At 37.6% G+C, this 22,008-nt stretch overlaps 2 protein-coding genes across 2 annotated transcripts; both read left to right on the top strand.

Moving 5' to 3' along the window:
• Positions 1–824: 824 nt before the first annotated feature.
• LOC130548973 (atrial natriuretic peptide receptor 2-like) lies at positions 825–12,194 on the top strand. Its single transcript, XM_057326072.1, has 23 exons — positions 825–847; positions 2,019–2,115; positions 2,410–2,542; positions 2,884–3,007; positions 4,377–4,481; positions 5,034–5,136; positions 5,436–5,581; positions 6,369–6,441; positions 6,669–6,813; positions 6,881–6,967; positions 7,119–7,262; positions 7,341–7,462; positions 7,551–7,695; positions 7,804–7,852; positions 7,934–8,041; positions 8,456–8,575; positions 8,657–8,750; positions 9,293–9,380; positions 9,494–9,633; positions 9,722–9,874; positions 10,077–10,175; positions 10,352–10,443; positions 11,774–12,194. Exons 1-23 carry the CDS (start codon positions 845–847, stop codon positions 11,879–11,881), a joined length of 2,478 nt encoding a protein of 825 aa, XP_057182055.1. The 5' UTR covers positions 825–844; the 3' UTR covers positions 11,882–12,194.
• Positions 12,195–12,455: 261 nt separating this feature from the next.
• On the top strand, positions 12,456–21,141 carry LOC130549147 (afadin- and alpha-actinin-binding protein-like). Its single transcript, XM_057326333.1, has 12 exons — positions 12,456–12,635; positions 13,853–14,007; positions 14,190–14,393; positions 14,482–14,592; positions 14,856–14,988; positions 15,168–15,243; positions 16,743–16,923; positions 17,335–17,476; positions 17,622–17,752; positions 18,028–18,201; positions 18,292–18,403; positions 18,482–21,141. The coding sequence occupies exons 2-12, from the start codon at positions 13,891–13,893 to the stop codon at positions 18,541–18,543; spliced, it is 1,443 nt and encodes a 480-aa protein (XP_057182316.1). The 5' UTR covers positions 12,456–12,635; positions 13,853–13,890; the 3' UTR covers positions 18,544–21,141.
• Positions 21,142–22,008: the final 867 nt, after the last annotated feature.

Genomic DNA, 22,008 nt, shown 5'->3' with positions numbered 1-22,008 from the left:
AAGATCCACAGAACCTTTTTGTTTCACAAAATGTTTTTTATACAGATATACATATTATACATATATAATATTACACAGAAATTGTTCTTTTAAGTTCTCTGAAGAACCAAAAATGTTTTTTCTATGGCATTGCTGTGAAGAACCCTTATTTGTAACAGTGAAGGTTTACAATATAAAAGAGCTTCAGTATTACAATATAAAGACATGTAAATTTATAGCTTCAGTTAAGTGCCTCAAGGAACATGTAACTGAACCCTAAACGTTATAATTCCTCAGCTGTAAACTCTCTCCCTTTCCACCGAATCTCACAAATTCTTCAGAAATCCTTTTATTCATTTTTATATACGACTTCTCTGTCATTAAACCCTATTAAAGTGACGGTAATAACACAGATGGCAATAAACAAGCCAGTGAATTCATGTTGGTTATTTCCAAATAAATGTCCGAATTTGCATGACAGCCGATTCACGCGGATCACAAACAAATAAGAATGTGACAGTATTTTTTTCAACATGGAATGCAACACATCTTTGGCAGTGAAATATTAGATTTGTGTTTTTTTCTCTTCATTTCTACGTGCTGACCATTGAAGAGGGGTTTTGAAGGTGAGTTGGCTCTCCTTGGGAGAGGGTATAGGGCAGAAAGCCACTGTGTTTGTGATTAGCGAGAGCCCTCCAGGCTGATTGAATAATTAGGGGGCTATTGAGGCCACAAAGACAGGAAAAAAATAAATAAATGAAGGGCAAGAAGCAGCCTCTTTTTGCCGGGTCACTCTGCACAGCGCATTCAAACTGTCAAGCAGGACAATATGGGTCTATGTGAAACCTGGGCTGTTTCTTTTCTTATGGTAAGTGCAAGCTTTTCTGCTTTATTTAGGGCTTTTATAAACATTTTTTTTTACCACACTACTGCTCTTACAAGGCTGTAGGTTAAAGCTGAAAGGGTTATTTAGAAACAATTTTTATGGAGATATATATATGCAAAAAAGGTGTCATTGAATGAACTGGATTAGACAGTGCTATGCCTTGCTTTTGTTGTTATGTCAGAAACACTTGTGGTTAAAATAAGGTGAGCATCAATTGAAAAGCAATGTTTTGTACCAACACTGATGGACCTGGGAATTTACCAAAAGCCAAAATCACTTATAAATGATATAGATTTTTAAAGAAATACCTCGGACTGCCATGTAAATGTCATGGCATATTCATACAGAACCATTTTAAATACCATGGTTTTAAGTTTTTTGGAGGGGGGATTGTCAACATCTTGCTTCTGAAAATCCTATTCACTAGGCTATATACAGTATTATTGGCATTAACATGTTAGAATGTAGTTACTAAACAACTATTTTTATGCATCCCAATGTGTTTCCTATTGAGTAACAGGGTTGAATTTTGAACATTACAAAACTGGAAAAAATGTATCCAGCCCCTTTGCATTTACTCTTACGTGTATTTTTTCACTTTTATCCAAACGACTCTTTCAAACGAAATAACATTTTGTAGAAAAGCTCCAGATAATGTGCAGTTAATGGTACTTTTTTGTTGGCAGAACATAATGTCCGCAGATAAGACACAGTTTTTGGTATCTAAATGATCTAATAATTTAAAATAGTTTGGACAAAAATATGCGCCAATTCTATAGACCACTCTGAATGACATAAAAAATGCTGGTTCAGTGATGGCCCATGAAAACTACAGATACGTTTGATTTTAAATGTTAAATATCTTTAAGATTTAATCATTTTGGTGAGATTTCAAAAATAAAAATAAATAAATAAAAAATGAAACCAGAAGTGCTTCTGGGCTAGTGTTTAAATCTTGCAAAGTGGTCTATAGAGTTTAAAAATGATGACGTTGTACAGTTTCATTTGTTAGATACAGTCAAGAACGTCAAGATCTCTTGGAACAAGCCACAAGCTATAGTTTATCTCATAGTAAAAGAAAAGTTCTAACTAACATTATTTATCTTTCTATTTGTTTCAATGATAAATAACGTTGAATATGAAATGATTCCAGATCCTGACTGTTGAATGTTGGCATGATCTGGACAACTCTGAATATGACTGCTGGCCAATAGTGGAGCCGAATGATTATAACATGATCAGCTGTGGTGGTGAGTACATCACATTAAAAATCATGGGGCTATACGGTCAATGGATTTCATTTCTATTGGTAAGAACTGGAACAAGAGAAAGAAAGATTCAGAGGAAGGGATCAAACGAAAGAGACTATAGAACAGTTCTTCAATTCACCAAGCTGCAAAGACAAAATAAGTTGACATCATTTTAAAATTGACAACTTGGTGTGTATTCTCACGAGGAAATGTCGCACAAGAAGATACAAATTTGCTTTGGTTGGTAAATTACCTGGATGTCAGGTAATGGCAACACACATAATGTTTCCAAAGGTTTAGAAATGGCTTGGATTCAGCGTCCACCAGAAAAGGTCACTGATGGGGAGGAGTTCAACGTCACCTATTCTGTCACCGCGTCAGACTCCTTCTATGAATACGTTGTTCAAAACAAGATTTTCCAGTTCAGGTAAGCCGAGCCAAATCAAATGTAATATCATCTGAGCTTTGTTATTCTCATTCGGATGCTATCACATTGCGATATTCAATTTCATGTAATATAAACATGCTATACACTAGAGAGTAGAGACAGGTGTTGTATTCAGTATCACACCCAGATGTATTTCTGTCATTTCTCAAAGCTTTCCCAGTATAGACATTCGTTTTCTTTGTTTTATTCAAATGCTGAACTTTAATTCCAAACTCACCACATTTCCAAGACTCAATTGTTAAATGTAATATCATGTTCACAATGATGTCAGAATACTGGCCTGAGTCAACAGTGGTTAATAAGCTTTACTGTCATTGCAGCAATGCCTCAGAAGCCAAAAGGTTCTGTCTCGAGCACGAGTGTCCCGCCAACTGGAACAATGCCAATGAGCTCAACTGCTGCGTGTACCACGCTAACATTCATTCCTGCCCGCTTGCGCTCATGGTCAGTAGGATCGATCCTGTAAAAAGTGCTTTCTGACTTAATCACATGCATTGGTGCTGTTATGTTATATATAAAAATGAAAAGCAGGTTAACCATGGCATCTTTTGGCACTCCTTCAGAGGCCACATAATGAGAGTACTGTTGGAATATCAACTATACTCCAATTAACGTCTTCCTAATTGCCTTGTGTGTCTGTGTTAGAAAATAAACCTATTTTATTTTAAAATCAAATTCAAGTTAAAGGGATAGTTCATCCAAAAATGAAAATTCTGTCATCATTTACTCCCCCAAGTTGTTCCAAACCTGTATAAATTTCTTTGTTCTGCTGAACACAAAGACAGATATTTGGAAGAATTTGACAATTTTCAGTTCCGGAGCATCATTGACTACCCTAGAAGGAAACTTAAAAATGGCTGTCAAAGATGCCCCAGAACTGTTTGCTTTCCTAAATTCTTCAAAATATCTCATTATGTGTTCAACAGAACAAAAAATACATATTTTTAAATTTTATTACATTTTAAATATTTTTTTTAAATATATTTAATATTAAATTCAATTTTTTGTTCTACTATGGTAGTCAATGATGTCCGAGAACTGAAAATTGCTAACATTCTTCCAAATATCGTTCTTTGTGTTCAGCAGGACAAATAAATTTATACAGGTTTGGAACAACCCGAGGGCGAGTAAATGATGACAGAATTTTATTTTTGGGTGAACTATCCCTTTAAACCTAATGTAATGTCGTATCTTCAAATGAGAAAGTGGCTTATAAGTAATAAAAACATTCTAAAATATAAACGTTTTCCTTTAAGGGTTGTGTTAGGGTTAGTCAAAGGTAATTATTTTTGGTATTACAATGGATTGTAATCATTAGTTAAATGGGTGTGGGTTTACTTTGTGAGCAAAATTGCTCCCTTTGAGGCATTTTCTAGATTAAAATAAGAACAAATAAAATAAAATTAAGATAATAAAATATTACATTCTGGAGTATTATATTTATATTTGATCATATTTATTGTTTATATTATATAAAAAATATTAAAAAATATTCTTATTATATTCCTATTATATTATTATTATTATATTCCTATTAACCTATTATACAATAGGTTTTTATACGCTTTATTTAAGACCTGCACTAGTGTGTGTGTGCGTGGAAAGGACACAAGCTCATCAAAAGGAAGTGGGCCAGCCTTGATGAGCACTTAGTCAAGGTTCTACTTAAACTGGTTTTAGTAATTGTACAGTGTGAAAACCTATTATTATAATTTGTGCATGATGTTTGACAGTCTATATTAGCCCTGATTGCTTCACAGCATACAACCTGTTGCCTTTGTAACAGTCCATTGATTGTATTTTTCTGTTTTAGAGAGGAGGAGGGATATGTGGCCCCTGGATTCCAGACGATGGTGAAATTGTTACTCACACAGTATCTAAAGCTGGCAAGATGAGTCAATACCTTTGGACTTCAAAGGTTAAATTAAAGCAATGTAGTACAATTCTTGTTTCACTTCAGAAAGCGTGGTGCATGTTATGACAAGTGTCCCTTTATTTTTGATCATACTTAGAGTTAAAGTTTGTTCTAAATAGTTTGTAGTATCTTGTTGAGAAGAGGTGTGCTATTGGATGCGACATGGTGGATAATAAAACTAAGTAAAAACTTTACATCGAATTTATTTCATGTTACAAAAGTGGCCAAAGTCTTCCAGATATAGGGACTTCTATAGACAGGGTAGCATCTTATGACTTGGGTCAGTAAGTGACAACCTAGCAACCACCCAAACTGCCCTAGCAACTGCACAGTAAAAAACGAAATAGAAGCAAAAAATCTAGAAAAAACCCCCTAAAATAATAACTTGTTGAGTTATGATAGAGTTCATAGCTTCATGTCGCTCAATTGGTACATTGTGTTAGCAGAACAAGCATCATGGGGTTGATTCCCAGTAAACACACTGATAAAATGTTTATTTTTCAAATTAAATAAAGCTGATTATTTATTATGCTGATTATAAATCTTTATACACAGGTGGTGCTTGTCCATCTAGGAGTAACATCTGTCATCGCTCACATCAAAGTGGGACAGATGCACGCTGCACTAGAGTCCAAAGTGTTAGTAGTGAGTGCACAAGGTGAGTAGTTTACTGTATAAAGACAATTTACAGATATCTTTAAACCATCAGTACAAGGATGTAGATGTGATGTGTAAAATATACCTGCGGTAAATGTGTACATGAAATTGTCGGATCAAATAAGGTTGTTGACATATTCTAATGCTAATCCAGGAAATAATTCATGTTTTCCTGAAACAAAATTTCTCTTGGCTGAGCATATTGTTTGCTGAGGTAATCTTGTACTTTCAGTTGTGTGCATGCTGGTGTAAATTTTATTTGTACAGCGCTGTTTTTGTTCCATATATGTTGTTTCAAAGTGTGTGGAGATGATACGTGTGAACTGGAGGAGAACTGTCTAACGTGTCCTGCCGACTGTGGGGTTTGTCCTATGGCTACGTCTATTAAAGTGGCCATCGGGCTTCCTGTCGTATTGTTCTGCAGTGGGTTCATCTTAACGCTGGTGGTGAGGATAGCTGCACAGTACATCGCCTTGGAATTTTAAGGTTCTATCTGCGTTCTGAGCAGTTTTGTGATTACAAGCTTCAAAGTTTTTGCAGTCCATTTGACTCTGTAGATAAAACCTTGTTGTTTTCTAGAAAAGTCCCAAATACACAATGTAAAGAAAAAACATCGCATAATGTAAACAAGTTGTCACAGAATAAGAATATGTGAATAACTCAGTTTTGAAAATGTCAGATAGAACCGTATAATTCCAAGGTGACGAAAACTCAACTGATATTTGTTATTTTAAGAGACAATAGAGCCTTTTAGCAACTGCCTAGCAACACCCTGACAACCAGCTGCAACACCGCAAGGAAATGTAATAAGCTGGTTAATTCATTCAGTATATTAGAAAGTTTAATAAAAGCAAAGTGTATAAAAAAGTGCAAACTAGTGCTGTCACAAATTTTTACATTATATCTTAAGCAAAAGATTTCTGATTATTCACATGAATATCACAATATTGTCTTAAATAAAAATGCTATCAGTTAAATTCATCTTCGGTTTTGTTTTGTTTTTGTTTATTGATCACACTCTAAATATGAGTGAGGTGGAGAGATTATAACAACGTTTTAAATGGGAACTAAATTATTTTACAATATTATCATGTGTAATGTGTAATATTTACATGATATCATTAATCATGTTGTTTTGATATTTTGTCAATATATATGAATAGTGCAAACTATATGGATATATTGAAAAATATTTTGCCATTATTAATTTGTTCAATTATATTCTTTTCCTAGTGGCTGCAATACCAAAAACAGAAAATGTTTTGGGATGAGAGCTGGATCATCAACTACAATAATATTGTGTTTGGTAAGTTTTAGACTCAACCAGTCCCTTTAAAAGTACTCATGTTATGTTGTGTTGTGTATGTTCGTATTTCTACTCAGTTTACTGGGTTTACTTGATTTTCTTATTCAGTATGTAAACTTACTGTGGTTGCAAAGAGCAGCAAACTTCTACAGTTCTACAGTTTTGCGGCCACTTCGATTTTAGCTGAATGTTTTTATTAAACCCTTATTGTACATTGACCTTTACAGGTAAGGTGTGCTACAATGGGTTTTGCAGCACCACAAGCCTTCAGACAGGGAAGAGAAACTCCACTGTGAGCACAGTTACAGATGTAATAATCTGCACCGGAGCGAACACCAATTTCAAACCACGATTCATTCAGGCTGGCATCTAGTGAGTGTTTCCCTGTAATTTCCATCACATCTTGGTTAAACTTACAGTATGTCCGTTTTTTCTGCAGTGATGGAAAGACTGTGGCTGTGAAGCACATACGAAAGAAACATTTCACTCTGACCAAAACAATCAGAAAAGAGGTGAAAGAGGTCAGGTGAGTAACTGTACTCTAACTACATGGAGTTGGTTTACTGGAACATGTTGCTATGTTGGTTTATTGCAAATTAAGTACAAAAAAGGAAATAATTTGGCTTTGAAAAATGTGGTCAGATTTTACCCAGCCTGTGACTGTATGTCTTAACCAGGGAGCTGGACCACCCAAACCTCTCCAAGTTCTTTGGAGGCTGCATTGAAGTTCCCTTCGTGAGCATCATCACTGAATACTGTCCAAAGGGAAGCTTGGCAGATGTGTTGTTGAATGAGGACGTCCCCATCAACTGGGGGTTTCGGTAAATTTATTTTAAGGAAACCTGGAAAAGCTTTTAAGAAGCACCACAAAATCTTCATACTGTATCTTGCCTTAACAGGTTGTCTTTTGCGACCGACATTGCACGTGGGATGGCTTACCTCCACCAGCACAAAATGTTCCACGGCCGTCTTCAGTCACGTAACTGTGTCATCGATGACCGGTGGGTCTGCAAAATTTCAGGTATGTAACAAGTGGGTTTATGGTGTCTGAGGTAAATCTCTACATAATATGTAAAAGATTTATTATGAACAGTCACATTTGTTCCCAGATTATAGGCTAATGGCCTACAGAAAGGAGGATTTTGTGGAGATGAGCACCAATTTCACCTATCAGAATGTCTATCGCATTTACTGCGCCCCTGAAGTTCTGCTGCGGATCAGCTCTAGTTGCACAGCTGCAGCTGATGTGTACAGGTTGGAAGAGCTTTACAAACTTTATAAACTCGTAAAGCATTTATTTTCATCTTGTTCAATCTCTCGGAAGCTAGAAATAAATATTTGTCTTTACCATCCCATCTCAAGCTACTCCATTATCTTGGTCGAGATCGCCACTCGCACTGACCTCATTTCAGTAAGTATACAAGGACCCGGAAAACAATATTTTTCTGTACTTTTTTATATTTGAGGTGATAAGAAGTGCAATTATTGGCAGGAACAAGTGGATTCGGTCAAGCTTGATGTAATGTGGCGTCCATCACTTCCCAAACTGAAGGCCGGGAAATCAGACAATGATTGCCCAGATCCAGACGATTACTGTGAGGTTTGTGTCTATGAAATTGATGGATGGCTCTTGAATTGTATTTACTTAAGCACATTTCCTTTTGCGGTGGGTAACCCAATGAGACCCAAGCATTGATATTGATCATTTAGTTTCATCTACTGCAAAATTATTTTATTATATTATATTAGTACTTTATATTAAATTTAAAAAAAAATATTTATCTATAATTTATTGAATAGGCTCTGTTGTGTAAATAACATTTAAAATTGTTCACCACTAAGGTCAGTTTTTACATTTATTCTGTATTCAGAAAGCACAGTTTCCCCCTAAAAGCATATTTTTAGCAATGTTGCCATTTCTATAAAACAATTTATTAAAAACAGTATCATAAATTATATTATCAGATATTTAGTTTAGACACTATGTACTGTATGTTGCTTCAATCCTACACAGCTTATCAAAAGATGCTGGTCCCACAACATCACCATGAGGCCCACATTCGAGCAGGTGAAAAAGATTCTTAATAAAATGAACCCGCACAAGGTCAGCCCCGTGGATATGATGATGAATCTGGTATGTATTATGTCTAGTCTGACTTTCTGAGTTCCAGTTCATGGTTTCATTCATTTAACAGTGTTGGTTATTTTATTCTAGATGGAGAAGTACAGTAAACATTTGGAAACCATTGTAGCTGAGAGAACTCAAGATCTTCTTCAGGAGAAGCAAAAGACAGACCGTTTGCTTTACAGTATGAAGTGTTGAACATTACAAGAATACATTTTAAAATACACAAAAAAATTTGGTTCAGTATACCATACATTCAACATGCCTACTATTTTTTAAATAGAATGTAAAACTCCAATAATAGTTAATATACAACAGCAATTACTGTAATATGCAATAATAAATGTTCAATACATTTTTGTCACATGACCCTATTAAAAAAGGTTAATCAAGATGTAATAAAGCCGTTTGCATTATAGGACAGCATTATTGAGTGCTTTGTTTTGCTTTGTTTAATTTGCATATCATGCACTATTAACAAACATTAGAAATAGTAAGAGTAGTATGCTAGTATACAATTGATAGTGCTGTGAACACCCTGTAGCTATGAATCGTTATACTAATGCTTCCACCTACTGGACACTTAAAGCATTTCAGGCTGTTTTCTGTTCTGTTGTGCTTTGACTATTAGTTTCCAGCATGCCAATTTTTTTTAAACAATGAAAGTGAATTTGGATAGACGTTGTCAAAGTTAAAAAAACAGTATAGCCTTTTTATTTGTTTTAGGCATGTTACCAAAACCAGTAGCTGATGACCTTCGTCAGGGGCGCACAGCAGAAGCGCAGAGTTACTCCAATGCAACTGTTTATTTTAGGTACTAAGTATAAAATAAAAATCGTTGAATTTGGCTTTAACTATTGAAAAACTAAGAAGCACACACCAATTCTATTAACAGAAAAAATCGTTTTGTTTGTTTGTATTGACCAGTGACATAGTGGGCTTCACTCAGCTTTCTGGCTCGAGCACCCCCCACCAGGTCGTGGATTTCCTCAACAAACTCTACACCACTTTCGATGACATCATTGACAACTATGATGTTTACAAAGTGGAAACCATTGGAGATGCGTGTACGTTTCGGTGGTCCTGCTTTTTTATAACCCAAACATTCTAGTAAGCTGAACTTACTAAATGAAATTCACTGAAAATCCTCCTCAGATATGGTGGTCTCGGGGGTACCAAATGAGAATGGGATCAATCACGCTGGGGAAATCGCCAGCATGGCTTTGGATCTGATCAGTGTTTGTCATGAGTTTAAAATCCCACACAAGCCCACCACACAGCTGAAGATACGAGCTGGCATCCATTCAGGTCAGTATGACTGACAGTAATGAAGAACTAATAAATAAAAAGAATAAAAAGAACTAATGATTAAAACTCTTGTTTATTGTGTTCGACAATACAATGTTAGAACCAATGGTTTCATTCAAAATGAAGAATCTGACTAAATTTACTCATTCTACAATTTTTTTGTAAACTGGCATGTATTCAGCCTGAAACTTTTCTTACACAGGCCCTGTAGTGGCTGGGGTGGTTGGTACCAAAATGCCTCGATACTGCTTATTTGGCGATACTGTAAACACAGCGTCTCGTATGGAGTCCACCAGCGAAGGTATTTGAGCAAGTAGCTGTTTACACAGTAGCAATTATTAACTGATTCTGTCTGATACTTCCGCAGAAAGAAATCTTGTAAATATTTGTCATTGAGTGTGGTTTTATTGGCCGTGAAGTAATTCAACCCTTTCTCATTTACTACTCTTATATAGTATAAATATGTATTATTTCCAGATTTAAAGATCCAATGCAGTGGCTTGACAGCAGATTTACTAAACAAACTTGGAGGATACGTTCTAGTGTGCCGTGGGTCTCTCAATGTGAAGGTGAGATGGTTATTTGTTTATATACAGTAGACCTCATGTGGGCACAAGAATTGCAAAGTAGACACCCACTGCGTTAATTTTTTGCCATTGTTTGACTGTTGTAAATGCAGCAAGGCAAAATATTTTAGGTTACTCACCATGGTTGCCATGGATAACTGACCTATCCTCATAAACTCTGCATTCCGGCTTGACATCATGATTCATGTGCTGAAAATTTGTGTTAGAAAACAGATAAACAGCAAAGTGTTAAAATATATTTAAAATATATTGTTGTTTTATATATACTGTATATATATATTTGTATTTATTATTGGTATACATACTTCTACAGCTACTTTTACTTTAAAAACTATTTAATAAATACTTTGTATTTAATACATATATGAAGAGTTTGGTTCCAAAATGAGATAACTTTTTTATTATGTTATCATGTTTTTATTGTGTTAGTTAGCTGTATTTTTTGAGTCATTACGGCTTAAATCAAAACAAACCACCTGCAGTTTGATTGATATTAATTGGAATGCACAATAAAAAAACATGATTTTTGATTTTTTTTAAAAACAGTTATCTCATTTTGGAATCAAACTCATCGTATAAACGTAATATAAACTTCACTATTATATAAATACTTTAATATTTATTCATTTAATTTTATTTTATTAACAAACTCCTAATCTAACTTGTAATTTTCACTTTGTGAATGATAAAACAAGAAAAATCTTGAAGACTTACATTAAAGGAGTGACTTAAGCCATATTTTAGGACCATAATGTCAATGAGACTGACGTGGGTCAGCAAGCAACCATTCAGCAACCATCTATCAATGGACTAGCAACCACACAAAACCACATCACACCTTAGAAACCACATAGCAAGCCCTTGCCAAAAATCCACAATTTAATATATTGTGGCACTCACATTAACATAACATACATAAACTATATAAAAAACAGATTTGCATAAGTAATTGCCTTAAGGAGAAATATTTAATCAAACTAATTATTTTGCACATTAGTATTTTAGGTCCCTCTAAGAGAAAGGGTCTGTTATTGATCTTTTTGTTTCTAAGAAGATGGCAAATATCACAAGGGAATACAGACCAGTGTCAAGAGACCGAACAGAAGACTTCAGCTCAGCTGTGCAGTGTCTCAATTAGAGCCCGGTCTCAGCTGGCTTTTGTGACTTCGCTTAATTGATGTCTGTTCATTATTCACAATCGAATGCTCACCCCCATCTATTTCACCTCACTAGCCTTTAGACATGGTTCTTCATAGTATTGTGTTAAGACACACAGAATGAGATTTACTGATTGTAACACTTTATTTTTCAGGGTAAAGGTGAAATGACGACCTGGTGGCTAGAGGCCAAAAGGAGCTCAGCAGATCCTCTGTTTCGGGAGGATGAGGCACTGGGTCTTCCTGTTCCTGTTAGCAATTAAATTATATGTTAAAGTCGTACATATGCACATGTTTACTCACTGTTGATGTATATGTTAGGTATTACATTCCAAACATATTTTATTTATGCTCCTCTGAAATATTGCTGCTGTTGTTGTATTATGTATTAGGTGGACATGGATTTGGAAGAAAATGTCATGTGCTGTCTTGCATGTTTTGTCAGGATTTAAAAAATATAAAATAATTGTGCCGCACTTTTTGCTTTAGAAAACACAATAAATTAATAATTAAAATAGATTAAATATACTCAAATTGTAAAAAGTGAAAATGTATTATTAGAGCAACATTTTCTACCATTACTGTATCCTTCACTATCTGACAATGTAAGGCATACTGAAATAAATTTGTCTGATGTGCTTAATAAATTTAGAGACGTGGTAACATCATAAACTACATTTTTATTAGTTGATCACAAGTATGTTTCTGTATTTTTGTTCTTGCACCTGCAATGACTGCGACAAAGCCTATTGGTGGATATTCTGAAGGGCTGCGTGAATGCACAAAAGAGGCAGCCAATGACACGCCCTCGTATTCGTTGCCTGGCAACGCATTTGCTTGTGCCTGTCTTCAAGGTTGAGTAGAGCCGAAGAGCACAACGCTTCTGCATCAATGTAGCAACGTGCAATAATAATATTACGCAAATTTACCGGGAAAACGTGTCAATCCGTGCTGCTGAGTGTCGGGAAATGAGACCTTTAAACCTCACAGGTGATCTTAAACGCCAAAAGAGACGCAGTAAGTGAACCGCTGGTCGTTTACAAGTTATAGGCTAGTGTGTCAAGTGAAATCGTAATCCATTATCCAGGATAACCGAGTAGTGTTCATTTATCTAAACGGTACAGATGTGCATGTCGTTTTAATGTCGCACTATCTGGACAGAGATCCTTGCAGTCACCTTAACCTAGTTCCATCTGATCGTCTGCAGGTGTAACGTTATAGTATTGTATTATACTGTATTGTTTTCAAGTTTCTCATGAAATAACAATATCGTGTATTGTTATTGGTATATTAGCTGCACACGTGAATTAATGCATTATTTGTTTACATTCTCACGCGATCATGTAGCCTATATTTAAAAATTTTGTTGCACGCAAATAATGATCTATTTCCTGTTTGCTCTACACCCTCACTATACATTTTGTTTTATTGAGTTAATGTCATTGTTCATGATTTTTTTGTGGAACACTATAGAAAATATTGGAGAACTAGAGTAATATTGGAGTCTTCAAGCAGCAGTTTTCTTCAACAACAATGTGACCCATTAATTCAAAAAGCTCCATCTGTAGCCTACAGTATAAGTCGCTAATACGACGTGCGTTTTACTAAATTATATTTCCGAATCTTCTAAAGACTGTGGCTATGTATGAGAAAAATATTTTAAATCTTGTCCCCCTTCGCAGCTTTCAAATTAAATGTGCTATCCTACACATCATGTCAAGTTGGATGTGAGTGACATCATCAAATGTCATTGACTCTCGGGTCTTAAATTTCAGCCGCTTAGTCACACAAAGCAAACATATGGCTGCCGTGGATTTTTTGCACTTAGAACTCGTGTTTACTGTAAATTGCAGATAATGGGTTCGGAATGACATGAAGTTCATCATTGTGAACAAATCTTTTGTTTTTCTTTTTATTCATTATGTTTGTGAATAATCTTTTCAAAGTCATAACATATGAAATATTTTACAAGTCACAAGGACGATATACAGGAGTAAGTTACATAGATTTTTCTCTTGTGCTCCACATAACTAAAGTCTCATGGGAGAAGAGAAAGATTAGGTTATTTTGAGGATAAATTCCCCTACTAACCTCATTTAGGTTAGCGTTCGCTGTGAACCAGAACCTCAGGCGCAAATGTAACCTTGTAAAAATCTTTGTGCTCTTACAACAGGTGTGCAATATTCATGATCATGAGTGACAACAACTGAGTTAGTTTATGTCTGTCATTTCAGGTCTTTTTCAGACAATTTAGGCCAAGATACTTTCAAGAATGTCTCCTTCACGGCTGTACACTCCATCTGTGATGCCTCCTCAAAATTCTTTTAATGTCACAGGCAGCTTCTGCACAGTGGAGAATATCTCAGAGTGCATTCTTTACATCAATCAGGTATGTGCTCCAAAAACCAGAATGGTTGACTACGTTTTAACTGTAAAAATTTACACAAATCTGTTGACATGTTTTTATTATCTTTTATTTAATCTATTTTTTTATTTCTTGTTATTTAAGAATATTTAATCTCCATTTAAAATGGCACAAGTTGTGCAACAAAAGACTCTTTGCATTCACAGGAATTGTCATCACTGGGCTTCCCACCGATTTTCCGTAACCAGGATGGCATCCGTGATGTGGATGCCGTGGTTGCCTTAAATAACATATATGACCTACTGCAGCTGCACCGTCAAACTGTTGGAATGATGGAGGATCTGGAGGTGGATCAACTAAAGTCCAGCAGTGACCTCCATTACCAACATCTCACCAACTCTAGACTAAAGGTAGTACATACTCTGTATATATTTTTTATAAATACTGTACATTTTTGGCATTCTGAATATTACATGGTAAATCTTCAATGTTTTGTAGGACCAGCTTGAACTTTCGAAAAAGGAAAACATGCGGTTGCATGAAAGAGAACGACAACTGGAAACAAATATGAAGACTTTGCAAAACTGCCTAAAGGATGCAAAAGAAGAGGTACAGTATACAAAATTGATATACAGTATAGGGCATCATGTACAGTTTTATTACATACATTTACATTTATGCATTTGGCAGACACTTTTATCCAAAGCGACTTACATTGCATTATACTATACATTTGATTTCTAAGCATGTGCAATCCCTGGGATCGAACCCATGACCTTGGCGTTGCTAGCGCCATGCTCTAACCACTGAGCTACATGAAAGCTGTAACTACAGTTAATGCTGCGATCAAATATGCTTTGAACTTTTAACAGGTACAAAGGCTGCAGGGCATCATTGCGAGCCGTGCCACACAATACAGCCATGATATTAAGAGAAGGGAAAGGGAGTACAGCAAAGTCAAGGAACGTCTCAATCAGCTACTCATTGCCAGAAAAGATAAACATGGTAATATATTTGACCTAAACATTTTAAATAACGTGAGAAAAGGTTTGTTACAAACCCTATTGAGCTGCCTAGTGCCAGATGAGAATTCACTTCATCATTTTAAAGTTGTCTTAAGACGATTGTTTCAGAAAGTTACATATAATTGTATTCAGTATGTTTATGTGTGTACTCTCTTTCAGGAATGGAAGTTTTGAATTATGTTGGAAGGCCGGACGGGAGAAGGTGTCTTTGGAAAACTGGAAAAACTGAAGCTAGGCAAGAGAGTCCTTTTTAGATTTTTAGAACATAAGGACAGCATTTGCTGGTTTGATTTGTTTATTGTTATAAACTAATAAGTAAAATTAATAGAAAATGTGTTCTATGGATTTTTTTAGAAAATGGATTCTTGACGGGTTGCATTTCAGTTTCTTTAGTCACTTTATTAGTAACAATCTTCTGAAATTGTTATATTGTTATTAACATACACTCACCTAAAGGATTATTAGGAACACCTGTTCAATTTCTCATTAATGCAATTATCTAATCAACCAATCACATGGCAGTTGCTTCAATGCATTTAGGGGTGTGGTCCTGGTCAAGACAATCTCCTGAACTCCAAACTGAATGTCAGAATGGGAAAGAAAGGTGATTTAAGCAATTTTGAGCGTGGCATGGTTGTTGGTGCCAGACGGGCCGGTCTGAGTATTTCACAATCTGCTCAGTTACTGGGATTTTCACGCACAACCATTTCTAGGGTTTACAAAGAATGGTGTGAAAAGGGAAAAACATCCAGTATGCGGCAGTCCTGTGGGCGAAAATGCCTTGTTGATGCTAGAGGTCAGAGGAGAATGGGCCGACTGATTCAAGCTGATAGAAGAGCAACTTTGACTGAAATAACCACTCGTTACAACCGAGGTATGCAGCAAAGCATTTGTGAAGCCACAACACGCACAACCTTGAGGCAGATGGGCTACAACAGCAGAAGACCCCACCGGGTACCACTCATCTCCACTACAAATAGGAAAAAGAGGCTACAATTTGCACGAGCTCACCAAAATTGGACAGTTGAAGACTGGAAAAATGTTGCCTGGTCTGATGAGTCTCGATTTCTGTTGAGACATTCAAATGGTAGAGTCAGAATTTGGCGTAAACAGAATGAGAACATGGATCCATCATGCCTTGTTACCACTGTGCAGGCTGGTGGTGGTGGTGTAATGGTGTGGGGGATGTTTTCTTGGCACACTTTAGGCCCCTTAGTGCCAATTGGGCATCGTTTAAATGCCACGGCCTACCTGAGCATTGTTTCTGACCATGTCCATCCCTTTATGACCACCATGTACCCATCCTCTAATGGCTACTTCCAGCAGGATAATGCACCATGTCACAAAGCTCGAATCATTTCAAATTGGTTTCTTGAACATGACAATGAGTTCACTGTACTAGAATGGCCCCCACAGTCACCAGATCTCAACCCGATAGAACATCTTTGGGATGTGGTGGAACGGGAGCTTCGTGCCCTGGATGTGCATCCCACAAATCTCCATCAACTGCAAGATGCTATCCTATCAATATGGGCCAACATTTCTAAAGAATGCTTTCAGCACCTTGTTGAATCAATGCCACGTAGAATTAAGGCAGTTCTGAAGGCGAAAGGGGGTCAAACACCGTATTAGTATGGTGTTCCTAATAATCCTTTAGGTGAGTGTATTTTCTCTGTAATATAAAATAAGATGTATAAACCAAAATTTTGCTTCTGTCAATCTTTGTGTTTTTAGACATGAGGGAGAGATGTACAAAACTCTTCTCAACGAATTTGATAATCGGCAAAGGGAGCTTATGATGGAAAACATGGAGCTGAAGAAAGTGCTACAACAGATGAAACGTGAGATGATGGCGGTTTTAAATTCAAAGAACATTTGCAAAAAAGAAGAGAAACAGAGCAATCATGTAGATCAGGTTAGACTTCTGTATGACATGGTTCACATTAAACAGTATGCCCCGGTTTCACAGACAAGGCTTAAGACTACTCCCAGACTAAAATGAATTTTGAGCAATCTTAACTGAAAATAACTTGCTCTGACATATCTTAAAATATGTCAGTGTCATTGTTTTGTTCCAAGATGCACATCAGTAATGTTTTTTTTCTACGGCATTTAAATAAAAGTGACTTAAATAGCCTAAATGAACTAAGGCATAGTCCTGGTTTAGGCTAAGCCTTGTCTGTGAAACCGGGCCTATAAATTGTATATTCATGGTATACTACACAATTTTCAGTTTCCCGTATGGTGTACAGTGTTTTTTTTATTCTACCTGTAAAGAGAAGGTCTATGATATATTTTTGTGCATGTCTTTCTAAACTCTCTCAAGCAAACAAATTCAGATGATGAGGAGAACTCGTTTAAAGAACTTCCCGGGATGTCGTGTGATCATGCCCGAGAGAAACTCACCAATAGCATTCGTCAGCAGTGGAGGAAATTAAAACATCATGTTGAGAAATTGGACAACCAAGGTATAGAGAGGCTAGTCACGCCCATATTAAACAAATTTTTTGAAAATTGCATACAAAAATACACTCAGAAATCGAGTGTCTGATGAAAGACAACCACAGAAAAACTCAGTTTTTCTTTTGTATTATATAATTTTGTTTATATCAGCGTCTATAGTGCAAGCTGATGACAATGAAGAGATGATCTCCAAACAAGTCCATGATGAGGAAACAGAAAAGCTTAGACTAGAAATTCAGCAGTGCAAAGAATTTATTCAGACTCAACAGCAACTTCTGCAGGTAAGGAAAGGCACACATTTCATTTAGTTTCTTTGTGTCTGTGTTTCTCAATGTCTACATAAAAAATACATGTGCAAAAAACAAATAGAGAGAATTTTCAATTGAAAGCAACGTGAGTTGAAACCAATATTTTAAGTGCTGCTTCAAAGACTTAAGAAGATATCAACTTCTCACAGTGAATATTTGAACAGAATGGCTCAGGAAACATGGGTCAGTGCTAAGACAAGATGTGCTTTAACAACAAAAGAACATGCACATTGCTTTGCTTTTCACAGCAACAGCTTAACACACCCTGCGATGAGGAGACTGGGGCCGTGCTGAACGATTGCTACATGCTGGAAGAGAAGGAACGCTTAAAAGAAGAATGGAGAGGTTTTGCGGAACAGAAGAAAAACTTTGAAATGGAAAGAAGAAATTTCACAGAGGCTGCCATCAGATTGGGTCATGAGGTTCCGACTATTTATTATTTATTATGGACTTTGTAATAATGTGCAAGCTCTTCATTTGACCTATACTGCTGATCGTTTCTTTTCGTACAGAGAAAATCTTTTGAGGATGACCGTGCAATGTGGCTCAAACATCAGTTTCTAAACACATCATTTGGAGACCACATGAAACCACAGTGTCGCATGACTGATGAATTATCAAGGCGTGAGTGATTAGCCATTAATTCATTCTTCAAGCTTGCAAAAAATAAGCTTCATTGAAATTTGTTTTCTGATTTTGCAGACTCTGTTCATGAAGAGAAAAACCTTCCAATTTCTGCCAAAGTGAGCAAATCTCATCTTTAGTTCATCTACATCACGGAACCCCCTGCATATTAATACATGAATAGAGGAATATTGCTCTAGTATGAATAAGTAGTTTACAAGTCTGCCAGAATCTTTCGGAGGAACATTCAAAATGTGGACATGAATGTTAAGCTTTTGTGTCAAATGTGAATTTGTAATAATATAAGATTGTTAGACTTATGACTGCTGAATCTTTGACAGAATTAAATACTTGACTGAGCAATGCTTTACATACGGTGTATGCGGGCGATCACATAGAACACGCTTGTCATGTTCGAAAACGCGAGGCGCGCCGTGCACAGCATTTTTTTATGTTGCTAGGTAACCACCGAAACAGCTGTCCTGTCAGTCAAGGATTATTCGATTGTTTAGTCTGATGTGAAGGTCATATACTGTTTCCGGGTCCAAACGCTCAATAAGATGCTATAGGCAAACAACAAAAAATGCTAATGTACGCTCATGGCGAGCTGTAAAACTATCGGAAAACCACGATCCTAACCTTTATCTTTGTAACGATATCTCACATGGCCAGTCAGTGATAAATTTTTCATAATTTATTCAAATATTGATGTCGGAGATCACGTAAGCCTGGAGACTGTAGTGTATACTGTGAGTTAATAAATGCTCCGCTTAAATATGCAATGTGTGTAAACAGTGCTCATTAACAGCTGTTTAAGCTGTAGCCCTGCTTGAAATGAATAGATGCTTGGACCCAGAAACGGTATTCCTTACGTCACCACTTAAAGCCACAATATGGAATATTTGGACCGCTAGATGGCGCACTTTCGAAACAACAACACAAGGTGAAGCTAAATGACGTTATGTAGGAGAGTGGAATTATGGGACATGCCGTTTTCACCATCCAGAGGCGTATGGAGATCGCCCATCATGTTCACGGACGAGGTAATGAATGAATTTTATTTTATGTCATCGTAATGAATTAGCTTGCAAGAAAGGTGGAATGTAATGCTACGTTAGCCCGCGACTGATATTGGACTTTGTCCATTGATTTGGTAGCGTAATGCTACACAGTTTTACGTGTTTAAAACAGTCATACAGTCGTCGTTTAAAAAGTAAATTTGAACGAACCCACAGCATTTACAAGTAACGTTATTGGCTATATATTTTTGTGCGACATATACTGTATTTCATAGGGTGACTGCATTCATAACTATTCAAATAATCTGTGCATGAGTATTTTGTGTACAATAAAAAAAAGTGCTTACCTGTCTATTAAAACACATGCGAGAGCAGAGTCTCTGTCGAGTCAAAGTTGGTTCGCGAAGCTCTCTCCATTTAGAAAACGCCACGCTGATATTAATCCTTGTTTTATTTCTTCATTTGTCCATAAGCCTGCTTGCCTCGTTTGGCCTACGTTTACACTTTTTTAGGTTTCCTTTACTCGCCAAAGAGTAATCGTGATCCATAATAACAGAACAACAGTTGCTGCTTCCCACATGCTGTATAACCACTTCCGCATTTGCGTGTTGCCGTAGTTTCTACAACCGGAAACTGAGGGTAGTGCGGAGCAGCAGATATGAAGTCACTGATATGCGACAGAGACAAGGGACGGGCCATTATTTTAAATAGGAATTTCTCTGGATTGGCACATTCTTGGGAACATTTGGGATAATGTAAGTACACAACTGCATGAAATATATCACACTGTGCAAGTGATTTTTGGATATTTCATAACAAAATTATTCCATATTGTGGCTTTAACAACAGAATAGTTGCTGTTAACTATCATATATAGAATGTGAAGCTGACGTCACGCCCTATGTTGCATGTTGCAGTGGCGCCATCATCTAGGAAGGATAATAATCCACTGCTATTATTGCTTTGTACCGTTACTTGTTTTGTTTGATATATGGAGAAATCAAAAGTGAAAGAACCATATGGGTTTTTCTTGAACAACTCTGCGTAATGCTATTGCAGTTTTTAACACAGGTAGACCGACCTACCATAGTTATATTTCCTAATCAAACAAGAAAAACAAAACACTGCATTGAATGCACTCGCAGCAATGCTCCTAAGATGGCGCAACATTCAACACGGTGTGATGTGGATTCACAAGCTCTATTATCAGAAAGAAAGGTACAAGCAGAGGGCGCTTGGACTGACCTTGCTCGGTTAACCGTGTCAGGGGCTGATCAGACAGAATCAGATCAGCTTCTTTTGAATTGTTTTCAGTTGGCAGTGAGTGTTTGGGCGCCTCGCGTTTTTAGCGGAGCGCTCTTAAGTTGAAAAAAACTCAACTCTGAGAAGAAAATCGCTTGACGTCACGTGCCTTTTTCCCCCATTGTCTAATCGAATGAAAGGAGAGGCGGGCTTTCCGACGCAGTGACAGAACTTTGCAGTTGCTTGAAATGACCGTAGACCGCAATGATGAAGGAGAAACTTGTGTTGGCTGACTCGGGTTAACCGACCAAGGTCAGGGCAGGAGCCTTCTGCTTGTACCTTTTTAAAGTTTCTGATAATATATGACAGTTAACAGCAAATAGAGCGCTCGCGCTATAATCCTTGACTGACAGGACAGCTGTTCCCTATCGAGAGCGGTCTCTCGACATTGCGGAAGCTTCCGCATATGGGAACTCCTCCCTTCTCACCTCTCCTGAAGTCTTATTGGATAACGCCAGTGAAACTGGCCAATTGTCGCGCTCGCAACCGAATGTAATTACTGGCGACCAGACAGTATAAATACAGTGCACAGCGACAATACCTCAGAATCTTCTCTTTCACGCTGCCATCGTTGATATCGTCAGAAGCTTCTTCATCCGATGGCCACCTTCTGTTGTCTTTGCGCGGGTCCCATGGCCCCGCAGGATACGCACGAGCATTGCATCGCCTGCCTGGGCCTAGCCCACGCTGAGGCGGCGTTCGGAGAGAGTCTGATTGCGTGCACTGTGCTGACCTGCCGGCGCGTGTCTTGAGGACTCGCAGGAACGTTGCTCGAGGATTATTCGGGTCGAGGCCCACTGCCGCCAAAGGGCCGCTGGTGGGCCCACCCATGCCACGTGGTGGTGGCGACGACGACCCGGCTCAGGGCCGCCGTCCTCTGCCGTCGCCTCGTTCCCCGGTCATTTTCACTGAGGAGCGGATATGCTCTCGAGGGGAGGTCTTTCCCAAGGGGAATGGAGACTTCACCCCGACTCAGTACGGATGATCTGGGATCGCTTCGGGAAGGCGGAGGTGGATCTGTTCGCGACGAGCGAGAACGCACACTGTCCGCTGTTCTTCTCGATGCCGCGCTCCCCCAGGGAGACGGACGCACTGACGACGCGCTGGCCGGACGCCCGGCTTTACGCTTTTCCTCCGGTGAAGATTCTGACCCTTGTGCTGTGCAAGATCAGGGAGGAGAGAGCGTCTGTGATCCTCGTTGCTCCGTTTTGGCCGAATCAGCCGTGGTTCCCGGACCTGAGAGAGTTACTGGTGTCCTCTCCGTGGCGGATTCCCCTCAGGGGC

This window comes from Triplophysa rosa, linkage group LG25 (assembly GCF_024868665.1).
Source record: "Triplophysa rosa linkage group LG25, Trosa_1v2, whole genome shotgun sequence".
Classification (NCBI taxonomy): domain Eukaryota; kingdom Metazoa; phylum Chordata; class Actinopteri; order Cypriniformes; family Nemacheilidae; genus Triplophysa; species Triplophysa rosa.
This window is presented reverse-complemented; position numbering and strand designations above follow the sequence as displayed.